This window comes from Oncorhynchus kisutch, linkage group LG4, assembly GCF_002021735.2.
Source record: "Oncorhynchus kisutch isolate 150728-3 linkage group LG4, Okis_V2, whole genome shotgun sequence".
Taxonomy (NCBI): domain Eukaryota; kingdom Metazoa; phylum Chordata; class Actinopteri; order Salmoniformes; family Salmonidae; genus Oncorhynchus; species Oncorhynchus kisutch.
In genome coordinates this window covers 18,936,071-18,954,349 of record NC_034177.2, presented here as the reverse complement: position 1 = coordinate 18,954,349, position 18,279 = coordinate 18,936,071, and the positions used below count along the sequence as shown (strand labels likewise).

The 18,279-nt window shown below is 40.8% G+C and overlaps 2 protein-coding genes across 3 annotated transcripts in view; one reads left to right on the top strand and one right to left on the bottom strand.

Moving 5' to 3' along the window:
- On the top strand, positions 1 to 14,209 carry LOC109889187 (lipoprotein lipase). 2 transcript variants are annotated; one of them, XM_031822585.1, is made up of 8 exons: positions 1 to 243; positions 1,929 to 2,125; positions 2,247 to 2,426; positions 8,363 to 8,474; positions 8,620 to 8,844; positions 11,410 to 11,773; positions 12,005 to 12,223; positions 12,555 to 14,209. In XM_031822585.1, exons 2-8 carry the CDS (start codon positions 1,937 to 1,939, stop codon positions 12,646 to 12,648), a joined length of 1,383 nt encoding a protein of 460 aa, XP_031678445.1. In that variant the 5' UTR covers positions 1 to 243; positions 1,929 to 1,936; the 3' UTR covers positions 12,649 to 14,209. The 2 variants fall into 2 exon arrangements, with proteins under 2 accessions (XP_031678445.1, XP_031678444.1); XM_031822584.1 differs by lacking the exon at positions 1 to 243 and having other exon boundaries at positions 1,320 to 2,125.
- Positions 14,203 to 18,279, bottom strand: part of si:ch1073-396h14.1 (disintegrin and metalloproteinase domain-containing protein 10) — a 66,197-nt gene continuing 62,120 nt past the window's right edge. The window contains exon 15 of the mRNA XM_020479771.2: positions 14,203 to 18,178. Coding sequence (XP_020335360.1) covers positions 18,074 to 18,178 — 105 coding nt within the window. The 3' untranslated portion in view covers positions 14,203 to 18,073. The remainder of the gene's footprint in view (positions 18,179 to 18,279) is intronic.

The window sequence follows — 18,279 nt, the reverse complement described above, 5'->3', positions numbered from 1 at the left end:
AGATAGCAATACTACGCGCTACATAACGCACGGGATCTCTTCTAACCGGTGGAAAATTGTCACGGTTTACATTCGATAAAAAAAATTTGGGTCTGTAATTGCAAACTTGACATTTCCCCAAATAACAATTATTAGGTTGAAAAGAAATTAAAGGGTTGCAAGTGCAATGTCTTTACTTTCTTGTGTTAAATTCAGTATTGTCTGTCTCGTCTTTGGAAGAGGACCACTCCGTTCATACCCTTGGTGAGTAGCTAATCCATGAAACTACTGTTGAGAATGTTCTATTCTCCGTTTTGTGATCTGATTAGAAAACATTGCATTTGTGCCGCTAAAATTACATTATCTGAAGAATCGAACTTTTCAGATTATTATAAATGTAATTGACAGCCTTTAGATACTGTCACTTAAATGATGAGGCTGTATCAAATTTCTGGGATTGTGTGATGACGTAGACTAAATTGTTAGTATAGGATATGATCTCAATTATTCGACTGAACGCCCATTCATTCATGCGCAATTTGAGTAAAGTTACTATAATTAGGGATTGAAAAAAATCCTAATGTTGATGTATATTGGACATAAAAGTAGACTAAATATAATGAACAAAAACAAAAATGCAACATGTGATGGTCCCATGTTTCATGAGCTGAAATAAAATATCCCAGAAATGTTCCATAGGCAAGAATATTATGTCTCTAATTTTGTGCAAACATGTATTTAAATTCCTGTTAGTGACCATTTTCTCCTTTGCCAATATAATCCATCCACCTTACAGGTGTGGCATATCAATAAACTGATTAAACAGCATGATCGTTACATAGGCGAACCTTGTGCTGGGGACAAAATGCCACTCTAAAATATGCAGTTTTGTCACACAACACAATGCCACAGATGTCTCAAGTTTTGAGGGAAAGTGCAATTGGCATGCTGACTGCAGGAATGTCCACCAGAGCTGTTGAGTTAAATGTACATTTTTCTACCATAAAAAGGTTGTTGTTTCAGAGAATTTGTCAGTAAGTCCAACTGGCCTCACAACCGAACACCACGTCTAACCACACCAGCCCAGGACCTCCACATCCGGCTTCTTCACCTGCGTGATCGTCTGAGACCAGCCACTCTGACAGTTGATGAGTGTTTCTGTCTAATAAAGCCCTTTTGTGGGGAAAAACTCATTCTGATTGGCTGGGTCTGGCTCCCCAGTGGGTGGGCCTATGCCCACCCATGGCTGTGCCCCTGCCAGTCATGTGAAATCCATAGATTAGGGCCTAATGAATGTATTTCAATTGACGGATTTCCTTAAATGAACTGTAACTCACTGAAATCGTTGCAATTGTTGCATGTTGTATTTATATTTTTGTTCAGTATAGATAGGCTACAGAAACTCAAAAGTTTTATACAAAACTTTATGTAGGTCTTCTGCAATTTTGAAGTAAGACATAGATGTAGTCAGATTGCATATGAATACAAAGGCTATGGTCTATTTATTATTCAAAATATAACATATTTGTGTCTGCTTTAACCGTCATGGAATGCAACCTCCATTCATTGCAGTGCAGTAGCTTAGTGCTTACCTATAGCCTTGGCCAAGGAGTCTGCTGACCCACTGTGAATGCAGCTACTTTTATACCCTGTGCGATTTGTCAGAGCTAGAGGAACAAAGCTGGGAAAAGCTGTGGTTTCTATGGGGTCTGTCTGACCAACTGAACCCTAGTAGCCCCCCTGGTACTGAGGGGCCTGTGCAGTCAGGCATCCCAACCACCACCAGTGTGATTTAAGATTAGAAATAGCAGCATGGATCAAAACATTTTATAATCTTTAGGCCTACAGCTACTTTCCATTGTCTTGCATTCTGCCTGTCTGGGTTATGGTCCAATTAATATACAGATATTTTATAAAGCCAATGTGTTGTGTTCACATTCCTCTCTTAGATAATTTAATGGACAACTTCAAGGACTTGTTTCAAAAGAACGATGCCACTCCTCATGCCTACACCAAATTCTCCCTCCGGAAGCCTTTGATGCCAGAAGATGACATCTGTTACATCATTCCCAGCAACCCAGAGTCTCTCAAAGAATGCACTTTCAACAGCACCTCTAAAACTTTCCTTGTGATCCATGGCTGGACAGTAAGCCCCTCCAACCTGTAGCAGCATGTCTGTGACATGAAGTCCTTCGCAACTATTGCTCAAGGGCTTGGATTCCCCGTCACTAACAAAAAACATTTGTGCTTTCTCTCCGCTGCAACAGGTGAGCGGCTTGTTTGAGAGCTGGGTGGCCAAACTGGTGTCAGCGCTGTATGAGAGAGAGCAGGATGCCAATGTGATCGTGGTGGACTGGCTGCACACAGCCCAGAACCACTATCCTGTAGCCGCCCAGGACACCAAGATGGTGGGACAAGAGATCGCTCACTTCATTGACTGGCTGGAGGTTTGTACGGTGACTCAACTTCCAAGTCACTGCACTGTTTTTCAGAGAAAGTATAAATAACATGTTATAAACATAGGCAACAAAGTACAAAGATTTACTGTAAATTGTTTCTATTAGGGATGTGACAAATGGAAACATTTTCTTACGCTTACACTGCAATTTTTTTGTATCAGTTTTTCATTTAAAACCATTTTAAAAAAAACATTAAATTCCATGTTAATTCACAATGCAGAATAATGGTCCTATTAAGTATGTACAGTGGCTTGCTAAAGTATTCACCCCCTTGGCATTTTCCCTATTTTGTTGCCTTACAACCTGGAATTAACATATATTTTGGGGGGGTTTGTATCATTTGATTTACATTACATACCTACCACTTTGAAGATGCAAAATATTTTTTACTGTGAAACAAACAAGAAATAATACAAAAAAAACAGAAAACTTGAGCATAACATAACTTTTCACCCCCCCCCCCCCAAAGTCAATACTTTGTAGAGCCACCTTTTGCAGCAAATATAGCTGCAAGTCTCTTGGGGTATGTCTCTATAAGCTTGGCACATCTAGCCACTGGCATTTTTGCCCATTCTTCAAGGCTAAACTACTCCAGCTCCTTCAAGTTGGATGGGCTCTGTTGGTGTGCAGCAATCTTTAAGTCACACCATAGATTCTCAATTTTATTGAGGTCTGGGCTTTGACTAGGCCATTCCAAGACATTTAAATGTTCCCCTTAAACCACTCGAGTGTTGCTTTAGCATTATGCTTAGGGTCATTGTCCTGCTGGAAGGTGAACCTCCGTTCCAGTCTCAAATCTCTGGAAGACTGAAACAGGTTTCCCTCAATAATTTCCCTGTATTTAGCGCCATCCATCATTCCTTCAATTCTGACCAGTTTCCCAGTCCCTGCCGATGGAAAAACATCCCTACAGCATGATGCTGCCACCACCATGCTTCACTGTCGGGATGGCGTTCTCAGGGTGAAGAGAGGTGTTGGGTTTGCGCTAGACATAGCATTTTCCTTGATGGCCAAAAAGCTCAATTTTAGTCTCATCTGACCAAAGTACCTTCTTCCATATGTTTTGGCGAACAGCAAATGAGTTTACTTATTTTTTTCTTTAAGCAATGGCTTTTTTCTGGCCACTCTTCCATAAAGCCCAGCTCTGTGGAGTGTACGGCTTTATTTTTTTTAGAACCTAACCCTGATCTGTACTTCTCCACAACTTTGTCCCTGACCTGTTTGGAGAGCCCCTTGGTCTTCATGGTGCCGCTTGCTTGGTGGTGCCCCTCACTTAGTGGTGTTGCAGACTCCTTTTCAGATATTTTTTTTAGAACCTAACCCTGATCTGTACTTCTCCACAACTTTGTCCCTGACCTGTTTGGAGAGCCCCTTGGTCTTCATGGTGCCGCTTGCTTGGTGGTGCCCCTCACTTAGTGGTGTTGCAGACTCCTTTCAGAACAGGTGTATATATACTGAGATCATGTGACAGATCATGTGACACTTAGATTGCACACAGGTGGACTTTTTTAAAACTAATTATGTGACTTCTGAAGGTAATTGGTTGCACCAGATCTTATTTAGGGTCTTCGTAGCAAAGGGGGTGAATACATATGCACGCACCACTTTTCAGTTGTTGTTGTTTTTTTGTTTTTTTTAAACTTCACATCACCAACTTTCATTTCACGTCATCAATTTCGATGTCCATTACATGAAATCCAATTAAACATCTATTTAAATTACAGGTTGTAATGCAACAAAATAGGAAAAACGCCAAAGGGGATGAATACATTTGTAAGGCACTGTATGACCGCTAGGGCCGGGCATTGAATTTCTATCTACGGCAACCCTTTAGGGTAGCTAGATGTGGTTTCTTTCTACTAAATGTAAGTTGTGATTAATTAACTATAAAGTACTTTTTTTTTAGGAAAGAGTGATCTGCGCCCAGGCGGCAGGCTAGGATTGACAGTTTTTGTTGCGTAGTGATGGAAGTTAGTCCCACTTCAGAAGCGGCAATACTTTACAGCAGTAGCGGTGTATGGGTAAAATCACTGGGGAAGCCAAGCCCCCCCCTCCAAAATCCCATATTACAACCTATGTGTTGTGATAATTGCGTTGCATGCTCTATAACCCGTTAGTTCATATGCCTTGACATCGTGATATATAGGCCAAGGCCGAGACAATAAGACATAGTGGCAGAATAAATTCAACCACACATCTGTTTCATACTGAACCGGAGAGCCACATCTGTCCGGTGAAGTCCACAAAACATATTGCATGTTAAATAAAGGTAAACATGTTTGTTTTAAATACATGTAAATGTAACAAACAGTTACATGACCTACAGTATGGTCAAGCAAGTTAATGTTTCTGACATCTTCGGACAAAGTAACAGCTATTAATTTAGAACCATGGAGCGTTACCGCTATTCCACAACCATTTCAATATCATCTAATCACCTATGCTTAGTCTAATACAGTGACAACTAAAAGATACCAAAAACGATTTAGTCCAATCAACGTAAGCTTAATATGAGACTGTCCATGGTACTGATGTATTTGAGCGTGCAAGTGGAAAAAAACATGTTGACTCACCCTACTTGTAGAGAAACGCCAATGCCATCCTCTCTTTCATGTTGCCTAAACGGTCTATGACTGTCTTACAGTACATGCTTTTAGTTTTTGTTGTCCTCAGTTACCTGGCTAAAATACTTGATCGTTAGCCTAACTTCCTTTCATGAGCAACAATACGCCAGGCCAGCTAGTTAACATCAGCATACTACAACTTCCTCCCTTCACAATGTATGAATTTATGGTCGGATCACAATCACAGTAATAATCATTGGCCAGTATGGAGAATGAACCACAAGTCCAAATCCCTATCTTATCCATCGCTAATTTAGGAAAGGGACGATTTTAGCTAGTCACCGGAGGACAACAACACAACAATAATTACGTTTGGCCTGTGATGGGATTGGTCTGAAGCCAAATCCAAACTGGCTTCCCTTTACACTTTTTTAGTGCGCCAGGACCATTCACAGCTGAGCTCACTTAGTTTAGCTCAACGCTGATTGGCTATTCTTTTATATATTTTTTTTTATGAAGGGAGGCCAAATACTTGCTGGCTTCTCTTTCATTCAATGGTATAAGCAGCAACATTGTCATACTCTGACCAGACAGCGTCAGGCTACACATACTGAGATAGAAGGGCGCTGTTTAGTTTGCTCAGATGCTTTCTCTGGTGAGATACTTGCAAATTGAAAGACATTTATGAAACACAGAGAGACCAAATAAATCGTTTGTTTTTTCTTTTTTTTCTTGGTCAAAACATTTTTGGAGGGTAAGCCTGGCTTCCCTTGGCATCCATGAATACATGCCAACAATGTTGCCTCTAAACTGTGCATGCGCAGTAGCCCCGAGACTGCAACTGGACTGCCATGCAGAAAAATCAGAGAGAAACACGAGATTGAACTTCACTCAACTTTCTAGAGCAGTAGTCACCAACCAGTCATTCGCCTTGTGTCTAGCTAGAGGTCGACCGATTAATCGGAATGGCCAATTAATTAGGGCCGATTTCAAGTTTTCATAACAATCAGAAATCGGTATTTTTGGGCGCCGATTCGCCCCCCCCCCCCTTTATTTAACTAGGCAAGTCAGTTAAGAACACATTCTTATTTTCAATGACGGCCTAGGAACGGTGGGTTAACTGCCTTGTTCAGGGGCAGAATTACAGATTTTCACCTTGTCAGCTCGGGGGATCCAATCTTGCAACCTTACAGTTAACTAGTCCAACGCAATAACGACCTGCCTCTCTCTCATTGCACTCCACAAGAAGACTGCCTGTTACGTGAATTCAGTAAGGCAAGGTAAGTTGCTAGCTAGCATTAAACTTATCTTATAAAAAACAATCAATCATAATCACTAGTTAACTACACATGGTTGATGATATTACTAGATATTATCTAGCGTTGCATATAATCTGACTGAGCATACAAGTATCTGACTGAGCGGTGGTAGGCAGAAGCAGGCGAGTAAACATTCATTCAAACAGCACTTTCGTGCGTTTTGACAGCAGCTCTTCGTTGTGCGTCAAGCATTGTGCTGTTTATGACTTCAAGCCTATCAACTCCCGAGATGAGGCTCGTGTAACCGAAGTGAAATGGCTAGCTAGTTAGCGTGCGCTAACTAACCTGCATTGTGTTGCTGGTTCGAACCCAGGGAGGAGCGAGGAGAGGGACGGAAGCTATACTCTTACACTGGCAATACTAAAGTGCCTATAAGAACATCCAATAGTCAAAGGTTAATGAAATACAAATGGTATAGAGGGAAATAGTCCTATAATTCCTATAATAACTACAACCTAAAACTTCTTACCTGGGAATATTGAAGACTCATGTTAAAAGGAACCACCAGCTTTCATATGTTCTCATGTTCTGAGCAAGGAACTGAAACGTTAGCTTTCTTACATAGCACATATTGCACTTTTACTTTCTTCTCCATAATGTTTTTGCATTATTTAAACCAAATTGAACATGCTTCATTATTTACTTGAGGCAAAATTGATTTTATTGATATATTATATTATGTTAAAATAAGTGTTCATTCAGTATTGTTGTAATTGTCAATATTACAAATAAATAAATACAAATCGTCCGATTAATCGGTATCGGCTTTTTTGGTCCTCCAATAATCGGTATCCGCGTTGAAAAATCATTATCGGTCGACCTCTACTTGTGTCCCTATTTGATTTGGATTCGTCTCGTGCTGTTGGCGGTAGGTACACCGGATTCAGCTGCCCTGCTCGCTGGGTAGGCAAACTGTTGCCATTTTGAAACATTTAATGTGTCTGAAGGTGCAAACTCTGCCTTCTCAGTGGGCCTACAGAGCAAATCAAGTGCACTATAGGTCTACCTCTGGCCAATTGGATGGCTCAGATGACTGTGTCTGCAGTGACATAGCAGACATAAAAGAAAGCTACAGCTAAGTTGATACTGTGAGATTTCAACATGTCACCTCCTGGTCTGAAGGCCAAGTGGATAAACAGATTAATGTCAAGCCCTTTTTTTTGTCTCATGGAATGTAGGCATATATTGAACACCACACATTGGCTGTTACTGTAGGCTAAATTATATAACAGCTATTTCCATGTTAAAATGTTATGTGATGCATTTTTTCAATTGTTGTTGATGGTAGGCCACCCTGGTAGTCCATTTTTGAGGGAACATTGCACGCCACTTACAGACGAGTAGAATGCCTTCCAGAGAAGGTTTCGTGTTGGCGTTTAAAAAGCCGTGGTTTGGCCTACCCTAACATAAACGAACATGCCATAGCCGAAGCGCTTTCAAGGGGCCACACACCATTATATCTGAAAAGTGTAATCAATACAGGCTATACCAGTAGCCTATTGTAATTTCCTATTATGAGACAAAAACACCCCCAACCGCTCAGCAACGAAGAGGAGCTTACCCCATGCTTACAAGACTGGCCCGAAGATAGCTCTGTATCCTGGCGACATCGGCCCCATGAATAGCCTAAGCCTAGATATTATACATACAACAGACCGAAGACTGAACACACACTCTTGTCATTAGCAAAGAGAAAGAGCAGGCAGGCAGAACCGTGGCCATATGTCTTACTAATCTGAATCTCGCAATGTCTTAATTGTCTTGCATGCCTCGCAAATTCACCTAAGTAGCCGAAAGTTCGCCTCTTCCTGTCTGGTTTATTTCAATTCGGCAACTTTCCCCCAGGCCTTTTATAGCTGTATAGTCTAGTTAGGCTACAACACGGAAGATCATGTTTTGTGATAACTGCACTGTGATTTAAATTGTGAGTTAGGGATTTTTCTTAACGTTAAGGATCCCAACTTTGTTTTAACTTTTAAATGTTCACACTCCTAGTTTCTATGGCAATGAACTTGACACTTTACTCCAATGTGTTTTATAGGAGGCAACCAATATCCCTCTTGATAACCTCCACCTCATTGGCTACAGTCTGGGTGCTCATGTGGCAGGATTCGCTGGGAGTCACGCCTCTAATAAAGTGGGCAGAATAACTGGTAAATATAATGTCTTATGGAGAAACAAAGACCAGATAATAGCACTGTTGCTAATCATTAGTTGCTTCTTTGGCCTGCAAGAACATTCCTTCATAGGGCTTTGGCTTGTTCCACTACTCACTGATTGGCCCCCTTCTCTTTACAGGTCTTGACCCAGCCGGGCCAGACTTTGAGGGAGAGCATGCTCACCACCGCCTGTCCCCAGATGATGCTCACTTTGTGGACGTTCTTCACACCTTCACACGGGGCTCTCTGGGCTTCAGCATCGGCATCCAGCAGCCTGTGGACATATACCCCAATGGAGGCAGTTTCCAGCCAGGCTGCAATCTGCAAAGCACCCTGGAGACTATTTCAAAATATGGTCTCTTTGGTGAGAATCACATCTAGATATTTTTCTGTGTCACTATAAAATTGGTGACATATTAGACATACACTTAGTGCACAAAAAGGGAATGCACAAGGGAAACTGTTGAGCGTGAGACCCAGCAGCATTGCAGTTCTTCACACAAACCTTGCACCCACTACCATACCTGTGACAATACAGAGGCGGATGCAAGATGCAAGCAACGATGGTTTAATGAATACAGTTTACAGCAGCAACAGGACAGACTGACTGTACTCAGACGGAATCCGACCCAGGGACTAGGACGCATCTTCCGATGATAGCGTGCTGAGAAATCCAGGGGAGTGTGTCCGGATGTGTAGGAGGGAGCACAGCAGATAATCCACACAAGGGCGGTGAGAGATGAGCACGGACACACGACACAAACTCAGAGAAGTAAAAACGATCTGACAACAAGAAACACTGGTTACAGAACATATAAAGGGAAGATAAGTGATTCCAGCTGGCACAGACAATCAGGCCGAGATTGGGAACCACGCCCACACAAACACGGGAGAGAGAGAGAGAGAGAGAGAGAGAGAGAGAGAGAGAGAGAGAGAGAGAGAGAGAGAGAGAGGCAGTGGATTCATGAACCGTGACAATACCCCGTTCAAAGACACTTACATCTTTTGTCTTACCCATTCACCCTCTGAATGGCACATATACACAATCCACGTCTCAAGGCTTAACAATCATTCTTTAACCTGTCACCTCCCCTTAATCTACACTGATTTGAAGTGGATTTAACAAGTGACATCAATAAGGGGTCACAGTTTTCACCTGGATTCACCTGGTCTATGTCATGGAAAGAGCAGGTGTCCTTAATGTTCTGTATACTCAGTGTATATAACAACACTCGCAATCACTTTCCACACAATGACTCTGTTGTCAATTTGGGTACTGATGTATCATTGGCTAAGGCAGACATGTAATTGTCTACTTGTAACTTATTTGAAGATGGCAGGGCTTGTGAACAATAGGGTGGTGAAGTCAGTACAACAATATAACAGAAGTTGCAGTAACTTTGCAGCTAGTCGCTTTTCTGTCTTTACGACTAACATTGTAGCTGTCAGCCTGACAAAGGCCCATTCATTACTGTTAAAACAGAGGCCCCCAAACATCACAGCTAGAGACAATCCCTTCAGAAGGTCACCAACAACATAACTCTTATTGTAGGGCCCCAGATCAAGGTTGATATTACTATCTATAATGGTAATGTTAGGGAAGGAAACTTTCTCCTTCAATTGAGAATCTCAACTCTGGTTTTTGAACGTGGACCAGTAATTTATTTAACCTTTATTTAACCAGGTAGGCAGGTTGAGTTCTCATTTACAATTGCGACCTGGCCAAGATAAAGCAAAGCAGTTCGACACATACAACGACACAGAGTTACACATGGAGTAAAACAAACATACAGTCAATAAAACAGTAGAAAAATAAGTCTATATACAATGTGAGCAAATGAGGTGAGATACGGGAGGTAAAGGCAAAAAAAGGCCATGGTGGAAAAGTAAATACAATATAGCAAGTAAAACACTGGAATGGTAGATTTGCAATGGAAGAATGTGCAAAGTAGAAATAAAAATAATGGGGTGCAAAGGAGCAAAATGAATTAATTAATTAAATACAGTAGGGAAAGAGGTAGTTGTTTGGGCTAAATTATAGGTGGGCTATGTACAGGTGCAGTAATCTGTGAGCTGCTCTGACAGTTGGTGCTTAAAGCTAGTGAGGGAGATAAGTGTTTTCAGTTTCAGAGATTTTTGTAGTTCGTTCCAGTCATTGGCAGCAGAGAACTGGAAGGAGAGGCGGCCAAAGAAATAATTAGTTTTGGATGTGACTAGAGAGATATACCTGCTGGAGCGTGTGCTACAGGTGGGAGATGCTATGGTGACCAGCGAGCTGAGATAAGGGGGGACTTTACCTAGCAGGGTCTTGTAGATGACATGGAGCCAATGGGTTTGGCGACGAGTATGAAGCGAGGGCCAGCCAACGAGAGCGTACAGGTCGCAATGGTGGGTAGTATATGGGGCTTTGGTGACAAAACGGATTGCACTGTGATAGACTGCATCCAATTTGTTGAGTAGGGTATTGGAGGCTATTTTGTAAATGACATCGCCAAAGTCGAGGATTGGTAGGATGGTCAGTTTTACAAGAGTATGTTTGGCAGCATGAGTGAAGGATGCTTTGTTGCGAAATAGGAAGCCAATTCTAGATTTAACTTTGGATTGGAGATGTTTGATATGGGTCTGGAAGGAGAGTTTACAGTCTAACCAGACACCTAAGTATTTGTAGTTGTCCACGTATTCAAAGTCAGAGCTGTCCAGAGTAGTGATGTTGGACAGGCAGGCAGGTGCAGGTAGCGATCGGTTGAAGAGCATGCATTTAGTTTTACTTGTATTTAAGAGCAATTGGAGGCCACGGAAGGAGAGTTGTATGGCATTGAAGCTTACAACTCTCCTTCCGTGGCCTCCAATTGCTCTTAAATACAAGTAAAACTAAATGCATGCTCTTCAACCGTGTATAGTAATACAACTATACCCTTTATGTTCACAGCCATCACTGACATTCCCAGATGTTCCCATGAACGTTCCATTCACCTGTTCATCGACTCCCTGGTCAACGAGCAGGAGGCCAGCATGGCATATCGCTGCGGGAGCAACGATATGTTCGACCGCGGAATGTGCCTCAGCTGCCGCAAGAACCACTGTAACACCGTGGGCTACAACATCAGAAAGATTCGCATGACACGCAGCATCAAGATGTACACCAAGACCAAAGACTCCATGCCGTTCAGAGTCTATCATTACCAGCTGAAGATCCACTTCTCCAGCAAGGTGGACAGGTCTGAGATGGAGCCTTCACTGACAGTCTCTCTGATTGGAACCAAAGGAGAAGTTGAAGACCTCAAGCTGACACTGTGAGTACCTTCTCCAACAGGTAGTTAAATCCTAAACCATACAACAAAGCACATGCTATATCAACATAAGACACCTGACACCATTTATCACATTTATAATGACATAAGTCTTTATGGTCTGTAGCTCAAGTTTTCGTGCTACTGTATTCTATGATTAGAGGTAAATTAGTTGTTCTTGTGAAGTGAGGTGACATTAACCTGTTGAGCATCTATGCACTTTCTCATTGGCAGAAAGGAGAAGATAACGACCAATAAGACCCATTCCTTCCTGTTGGTAGCGGAGAAAGACATAGGTGACCTCCTGATGGTTAAGTTCAAGTGGCAGGAGTCTACTAACTGGTCAGCCTCGTCCATGCTCAAAATGGTGTCATCTTGGTGGTCAGGTGACTCTGCGGATTCTGAAGTGGAGGTTCACAAAATACGCATCAAAGTCAGGGAGACACAGAAAAAGTGAGTTTTGAGAGGCCTAATTTCTTTTAAAATCATGAAATTAAGACAATTGTCATCCATAAAATCATCAGAAATATGAACGTTTTGAAAAGTCTGCAGAAATGGACTGTATGATGTATTCTGTGTGATGCATATGATGCAAAATGCATTATACCGGCTGTATTTCTGTCATTTGAAAGTATTATATATCTTGAATTTGATTGCTGACATTTAAAACATTTTGGCACTATACCAACGATGGGCTAATAGTTTTTGTGTGGAATTTTCCAAAAGAATGTTGAAGTAGTTGACTTGACCTTTAATATTCTATTCTTGTTTGATCCTTTTCCAGGATGTTGTTCTGCATTAAAGGTCCTCATGCCCTCAGCTTACAACAGGAAGTGACATTTGTAAAATGCAAAATTAATGGAAAAAAACAAACATAAAAAAGGTGATACATTTTTTTATTTATTTTTTTAACAGCTTTTTTTTTCTTCCTTCAATACTTTTTTCCTGCATTATTGCTAGTCAGGGATCCATTGACAAAAATCCTGTTTGTTTTACAGAGTTAACCTCAGGAACCGCTAATATTGAATGTATAGAGCAACAGACAATTGCCCTCCTTCCACTGCCGAAGCATAAATATAAATAAATAATTTATGCAGCTGTAAAGGATTTTGTCGTTCAAACTATACAAATACATTTCCACCTTGTATATAGTGTACAGAAATGTGTTATTACAAATGTGTGAATATTTGTATTAATTTATTTTTTAAGCACTGCTTTTGTGCCACATCAACTACGATGTGGTGCTAAAGGATAGTGAATGCCATCGTCTTTGCTGATTTTCTGGCAACCCCAAAGAGATGGTTCTTATTCAAAGTCGTTGGTGCCTCTGACTGACAGCGACCCATAGACAGAATGAGAAGAGGCCTCGAGGTACCTGCAGTTAAAACCTCATGTGTTGCCTATGTTATGCTTAAACTGACAGAGCATTCACCTTTGTCGTCCTCAATACTATGTGATTGTAGGATCGGACTCAGTGTGCCTTAAAATAACTTATTGTCAATGAACTTGTCTTAACCTACTGCATGTATTTGTTGATACTGTATGTTTTTTTCATAGTTAGTTGTATCTTTTACATGGTCTTTGAGACAGTAATATTGTGAGGTCTGAAATGCAAATTATTCCCGATAACTTTGTGATTATAGTCAAGCTCTTGAGCAATAATGCATTGACTGCTGTTTTTATACAAGCCTTTACACTACATATCAGTGGGATAACCGTTATTACAATGTTATACCATTTTATACCTTTTAAAACAAAAATAATAATTACATCGATTTATACAGAACCCTTACCTCTGTTTCATTGCAAGTGCTTATGTGATGTATTTAACTGACATGTCCATGGTTGCTGCTGAACTATAACCCAAATAATGTTGATTTAGCTGTGGATGCCATTTTATAACTGTGAACAGGTAGCTTCTCTGAAATAAGTCAATGAGTGGTTCTTGTAAAGTGAGTCGACATCAACAATAGAAACATGACAGCCTTCCTCAGTAGACTGCACAGTTTACTTTGCATCATAGTTTAAGTTACAGGTAATAATTGGCAGGTAATGAGGATATTATAAACAATGTTATTGTGAACATATCTAAATGTCAGACTATTTTCAACAGCACTGAGTAGGCTAATTATAACAAATATGATATATTTTGAGATCGGTATTGTAAATGATTGTGACTCATTTAATTTCTGCCTGTTCTATTGAGCCTGTATAAAGGGGGAGATGAAACACTTTTGCACTGAAAACAGGGAGGAGGTTACTAAGGCGGTTTAATGTGTAAATACCATGTTGGCATATACTTCTATGGTACAGAATATTACTATATATTTTTTTTTTACCCTCTTTTACCTCTGAAAGTACATCTGCACTCTGTTTATACCTGTAAATACTGTATGTGACTATATACATATTTGAATAAATTGGAACTGCTATTTTGAAGTGGAATGAGTGCTTTAATGGAAAGATTGTTGTAAACATGAACATTTTTCCAGGATCCTCCTTAGAGAAATGCTATAAAGTAGAAACCCATTCACACATTCAAGCAGAGATAAACAGACAATATCATTCAATAATACACAATCTACATTCAATTTCAGAACATATAACAAAGCTTCCAGTGACTTCCCGCTCCTTAATCTTATCCAAGTAAGGGGTGGCAGGTAGCCTAGTAGTTAAGAGCATTGGGCCAGTAACCGAAGGTCTCAAAATCCCCCAAGCCAACTAGGTGAAAAATCTGCTATTGTGCCCTTGACCAAGGCACTTAACCCTAATTGCTCTTGTAAGTCATTCTGGTTAAGAACGTCTGCTAAAAAGTAAAAAGGGGTAATCGCATCTTTGTACTGGAATCTTCAACAATAGAAACACAGCCTTTCCAATGTTCAAAAGGGGGCTTTTGACGATATACAGATTTAAACCAACCATTTCCGGTGGATTGACTATGGAACCCTGTTTAAATTATCCTCCTTTTTAAATGAAGCCATACAGAGTTGGTTAAAATTCCAATTTCAAAGTCATAATATCTGTGTTCAGATGGATATACAGATGGATATACAGACCTGTTAGGAGATCTGAAAAACCATGATCAATCAATGAGAAATATTATTATACTCTTAGGTAAAGTGTTTATTTTTAGAGCAATCTTGGTAGAAATGGTAAAAATAGAGGCTCAAGACCCTCATAAGACATCACAGTAAAATAGAAGGATGTATCGCAAAAGGAAATAGTAAAATGGTATTGTACTGGGAAAGATGGTGTCACGCACTGATCTGTTTCACCTGTCCTTGTGATTGTCTCCACCCCCTCCAGGTGTCACTTATTTTCCCCGGTGTATTTATCCCTGTATTTTCTGTCTCTCTGTGTCAGTTCATCTTGTATGTTTCCAAGTCAACCAGCGGTTTTCTCTTTCTCCTGCTATTTGCATTTTCCTTTTTCTAGTCCTCCCGGTGTTGACCCTTGCCTGTTTCTGGAATTTCTACCCACCTGCCTGACCATTCTGCCTGCCTTGACCACGAGCCTGTCTGCCACCTGGATTTTGATCTGGTTTGCACCTTTTTGCCTGTCCTCGACCATTCTCTTGCCTACCCCTTTGGATCAATAAACATTGTAAGACTCCAACCATCTGCATCCTGTGTCTGCATTTGGGTCTCGCCTTGTGCCTTGATAGATGGGTTAGTCTGGGAACATGTGCGGATTGGAATTAAGATTATGGATTGATTGGCCAACACACTTGGAACCAAGTAAGATCAGGAAATAAACGATATACAGTTGAAGTCGCAAGTTTACATACACCTTAGCCAAATACATTTAAACTGTTTTTTACAATTCCTGACATTTAATCCAAGTAAAAATTCCCTGTTTTAGGTCAGTTTGGATCACCACTTTATTTTAAGAATGTGAAATGTCAGAATAATTGTAGAGAGAATTATTTATTTCAGCTTTTATGTTTTTCTTAACACTTTACATACACTCAATTAAAATTTGGTAGCTTTGCCTTTCAATTGTTTAACTTGGGCCAATTATTATTTTTTTTTTTAAATGTTACCTTTATTTAACCAGGCAAGTCAGTTAAGAACACATTCTTATTTTCAATCACGGCCTGGGGACAGTGGGTTAACTGCCTGTTCAGGGGTAGAACGACAGATTTATACCTTGTCAGCTCGGGGGTTTGAACTCGCAACCTTCCGGTTACTAGTCCAACGCTCTAACCACTAGGCTACCCTGCCTTCCACAAGCTTCCCACAATAAGTTGGGTGAATTTTTGCCCATTCCTCCTGACAGAGTCAGGATTGTAGGCCTCCTTGCACGCACATCCTTTTTCAGTTTTTCTTCCCACAAAATTTCTATGGGATTGAGGTCAAGGCATTGTGATGGCCACTCCAATACCTTGACTTTGTTGTCCTTAAACCATTAAACCATTTTGCCACAACTTTGGAAGTATCATTGGGGTCATTGGCCATTTTGAAGTTCCTGACAGACGTCTTAAGATGTTGCTTCAATATATACACGTAATGTTCCTTTCCTCATGATGACATCTATTTTGTGAAGTGCACCAGTCCCTCCTGCAGCAAAGCACCCCCAAAACATAATGCTGCCACCACCGTGCTTCACAGTTGGGATGGTGTTCTTTAGCATACAAGCCTCCCCCTTTTCCTCCAAACATAACGATGGTCATTATGGCCAAACAGTTCTATTGTTGTTTCATCAGAGCAAAGGACTTTACTCCAGAAAGTGCGATGTTTGTCCCCATGTGCAGTTGCAAACCGTAGACTGGCTTTTTATGGCGGTTTTGGAGCAGTGGCTTCTTCCTTGCTGAGCGGCCTTTCGGGTTATGTCAATATAGGACTTGTTTTACTGTGGATATAGATACTTTTGTACCTGTTTCCTCCAGCATCTTCACAAGGTCCTTTGCTGTTGTTCTGGGATTGATTTGCACTTTTCACACCAAAGTACGTTAATCTCTAGGAGACAGAACGTGTCTCCTTCCTGAGCGGTATGACGGCTGCGTGGTCCCATGGTGTTAGGGACTCGAATTGAGTCCCAAACACCATGGGACTTGAATGATAGTGTATTGATCCCACCTCTGACATCCTCCAACCTATCAGAGTTCTTGCAGTATGAACTAACATCTTGTCCATCCAATCAAATGATCAGAGAATTAATCTATTACAGAAAGCACAAGCTAGTGTGGTGAGAAGTTGACTTAAAGAGAAAGACAATAGTTGAACTGTTTTGAAGAAATACATTTCTTAAAAAATTAAGAAGAAGCAGCAGAGAGATGTATTTCGTTGTATTTTTTGAATTCTTAATTTACCCCTTTCACTTACTTAACTAATGCAGCTAATTTAGCCTACTCAACAACCTGACTGAAACAGAGAAGAATGCTATTTATGTTAGCTAGCTGGCTAAGGCTTTCCAACACTGCAACTCTTCAAAGTCAAGGTAAGCTTTCGGTTTTATAAATGTATTGCTACCTGGGCCCGCTGTGGTAACTGCTAAACTGCTTGCTGTACACTCTACTGTGTAATTGTACACATGGCTTGGATTGTGGGTTTACTAACTCGTTAGTTATAGTTTAATGACTATAACGTTAATATGGTGACAACGATGTAGGCTGTGTAGCGGTTAGTGGTTATGGTATGAAGGTTTGGCTTGGAGAGGTTTTTGTGCCTAGTCACGGACAGCTGTTGTGTTATAAACTGAAGTCCACAAGTGAAGGAAAAAGGTGAGAGAAGGAGAGTGCGTAGATGCGAGAATGAATTATACAACGAGCAAAGTGATGAGGCTGTATGTGGCTGGTATGAAAGTGAACTATGTGTGCAGGTGATCAGGGGAGTATTCATTCTGCCGGTTCTGTTACAAAACGTTTCTTTAACGGAAGCAAACAGAACGAAATGGGACATACCTGAATTTGTCCAATAGAAACTATAGTTTTAGTTGCAAAACTGAATGTTTTCTAACTGCTTGGACTAATGATTACACCCCAGATCAGATAGACACAGGCAAGAGTGTGCAAGGCAGAATTGAATGTGAATGTGATTACTCCAATTTGTCTCTAGACCTGTGCACTTACGTTATAAACATTCATTTTTAGGCTAGGTTGTAGCAACCTCATGATGGGTATAGGGCCAATTCGAGTATCATGTAGTAGTCTAAGCCTATCGACGTTACATTGAGCTGGGTGAAGGGAATATGAATGGCAGTCATCCAATATGCTGTAATCGAAATAAGGCCATGCTCATAAAAAAAATTGTCGCTCTCCCTAATCTTGAATGGCACCAACTGCCACTGTTGGAGCTACAGTGGTTACTCTGGGTCACCCATGTCCAGGGTACGTCCACACAGGCACACGGTGCTGACCATCACGGCAGACAGAGTCATGATGACCAAGAGAATGGCCCACCAGTGAGTCTGCAGAAGACAAGAGCACAACAAGTCAAACACTCACCCACTTTAGTTCCAATCTGCTATTGTCAGCTGTTAAATAGTCAAAACACCACTGCAATTTACTT

Coding starts and splice junctions, on each gene's coding strand:
- LOC109889187 (XM_031822584.1), top strand. CDS start 1,865: ATGGTCCAATTAATATACAGATATTTTATAAAGCCAATGTGTTGTGTT. Junction 2,427..8,362: donor ACTTCATTGACTGGCTGGAG/GTTTGTACGGTG, acceptor TGTGTTTTATAG/GAGGCAACCAATATCCCTCT. Junction 8,475..8,619: donor TAAAGTGGGCAGAATAACTG/GTAAATATAATG, acceptor TTCTCTTTACAG/GTCTTGACCCAGCCGGGCCA.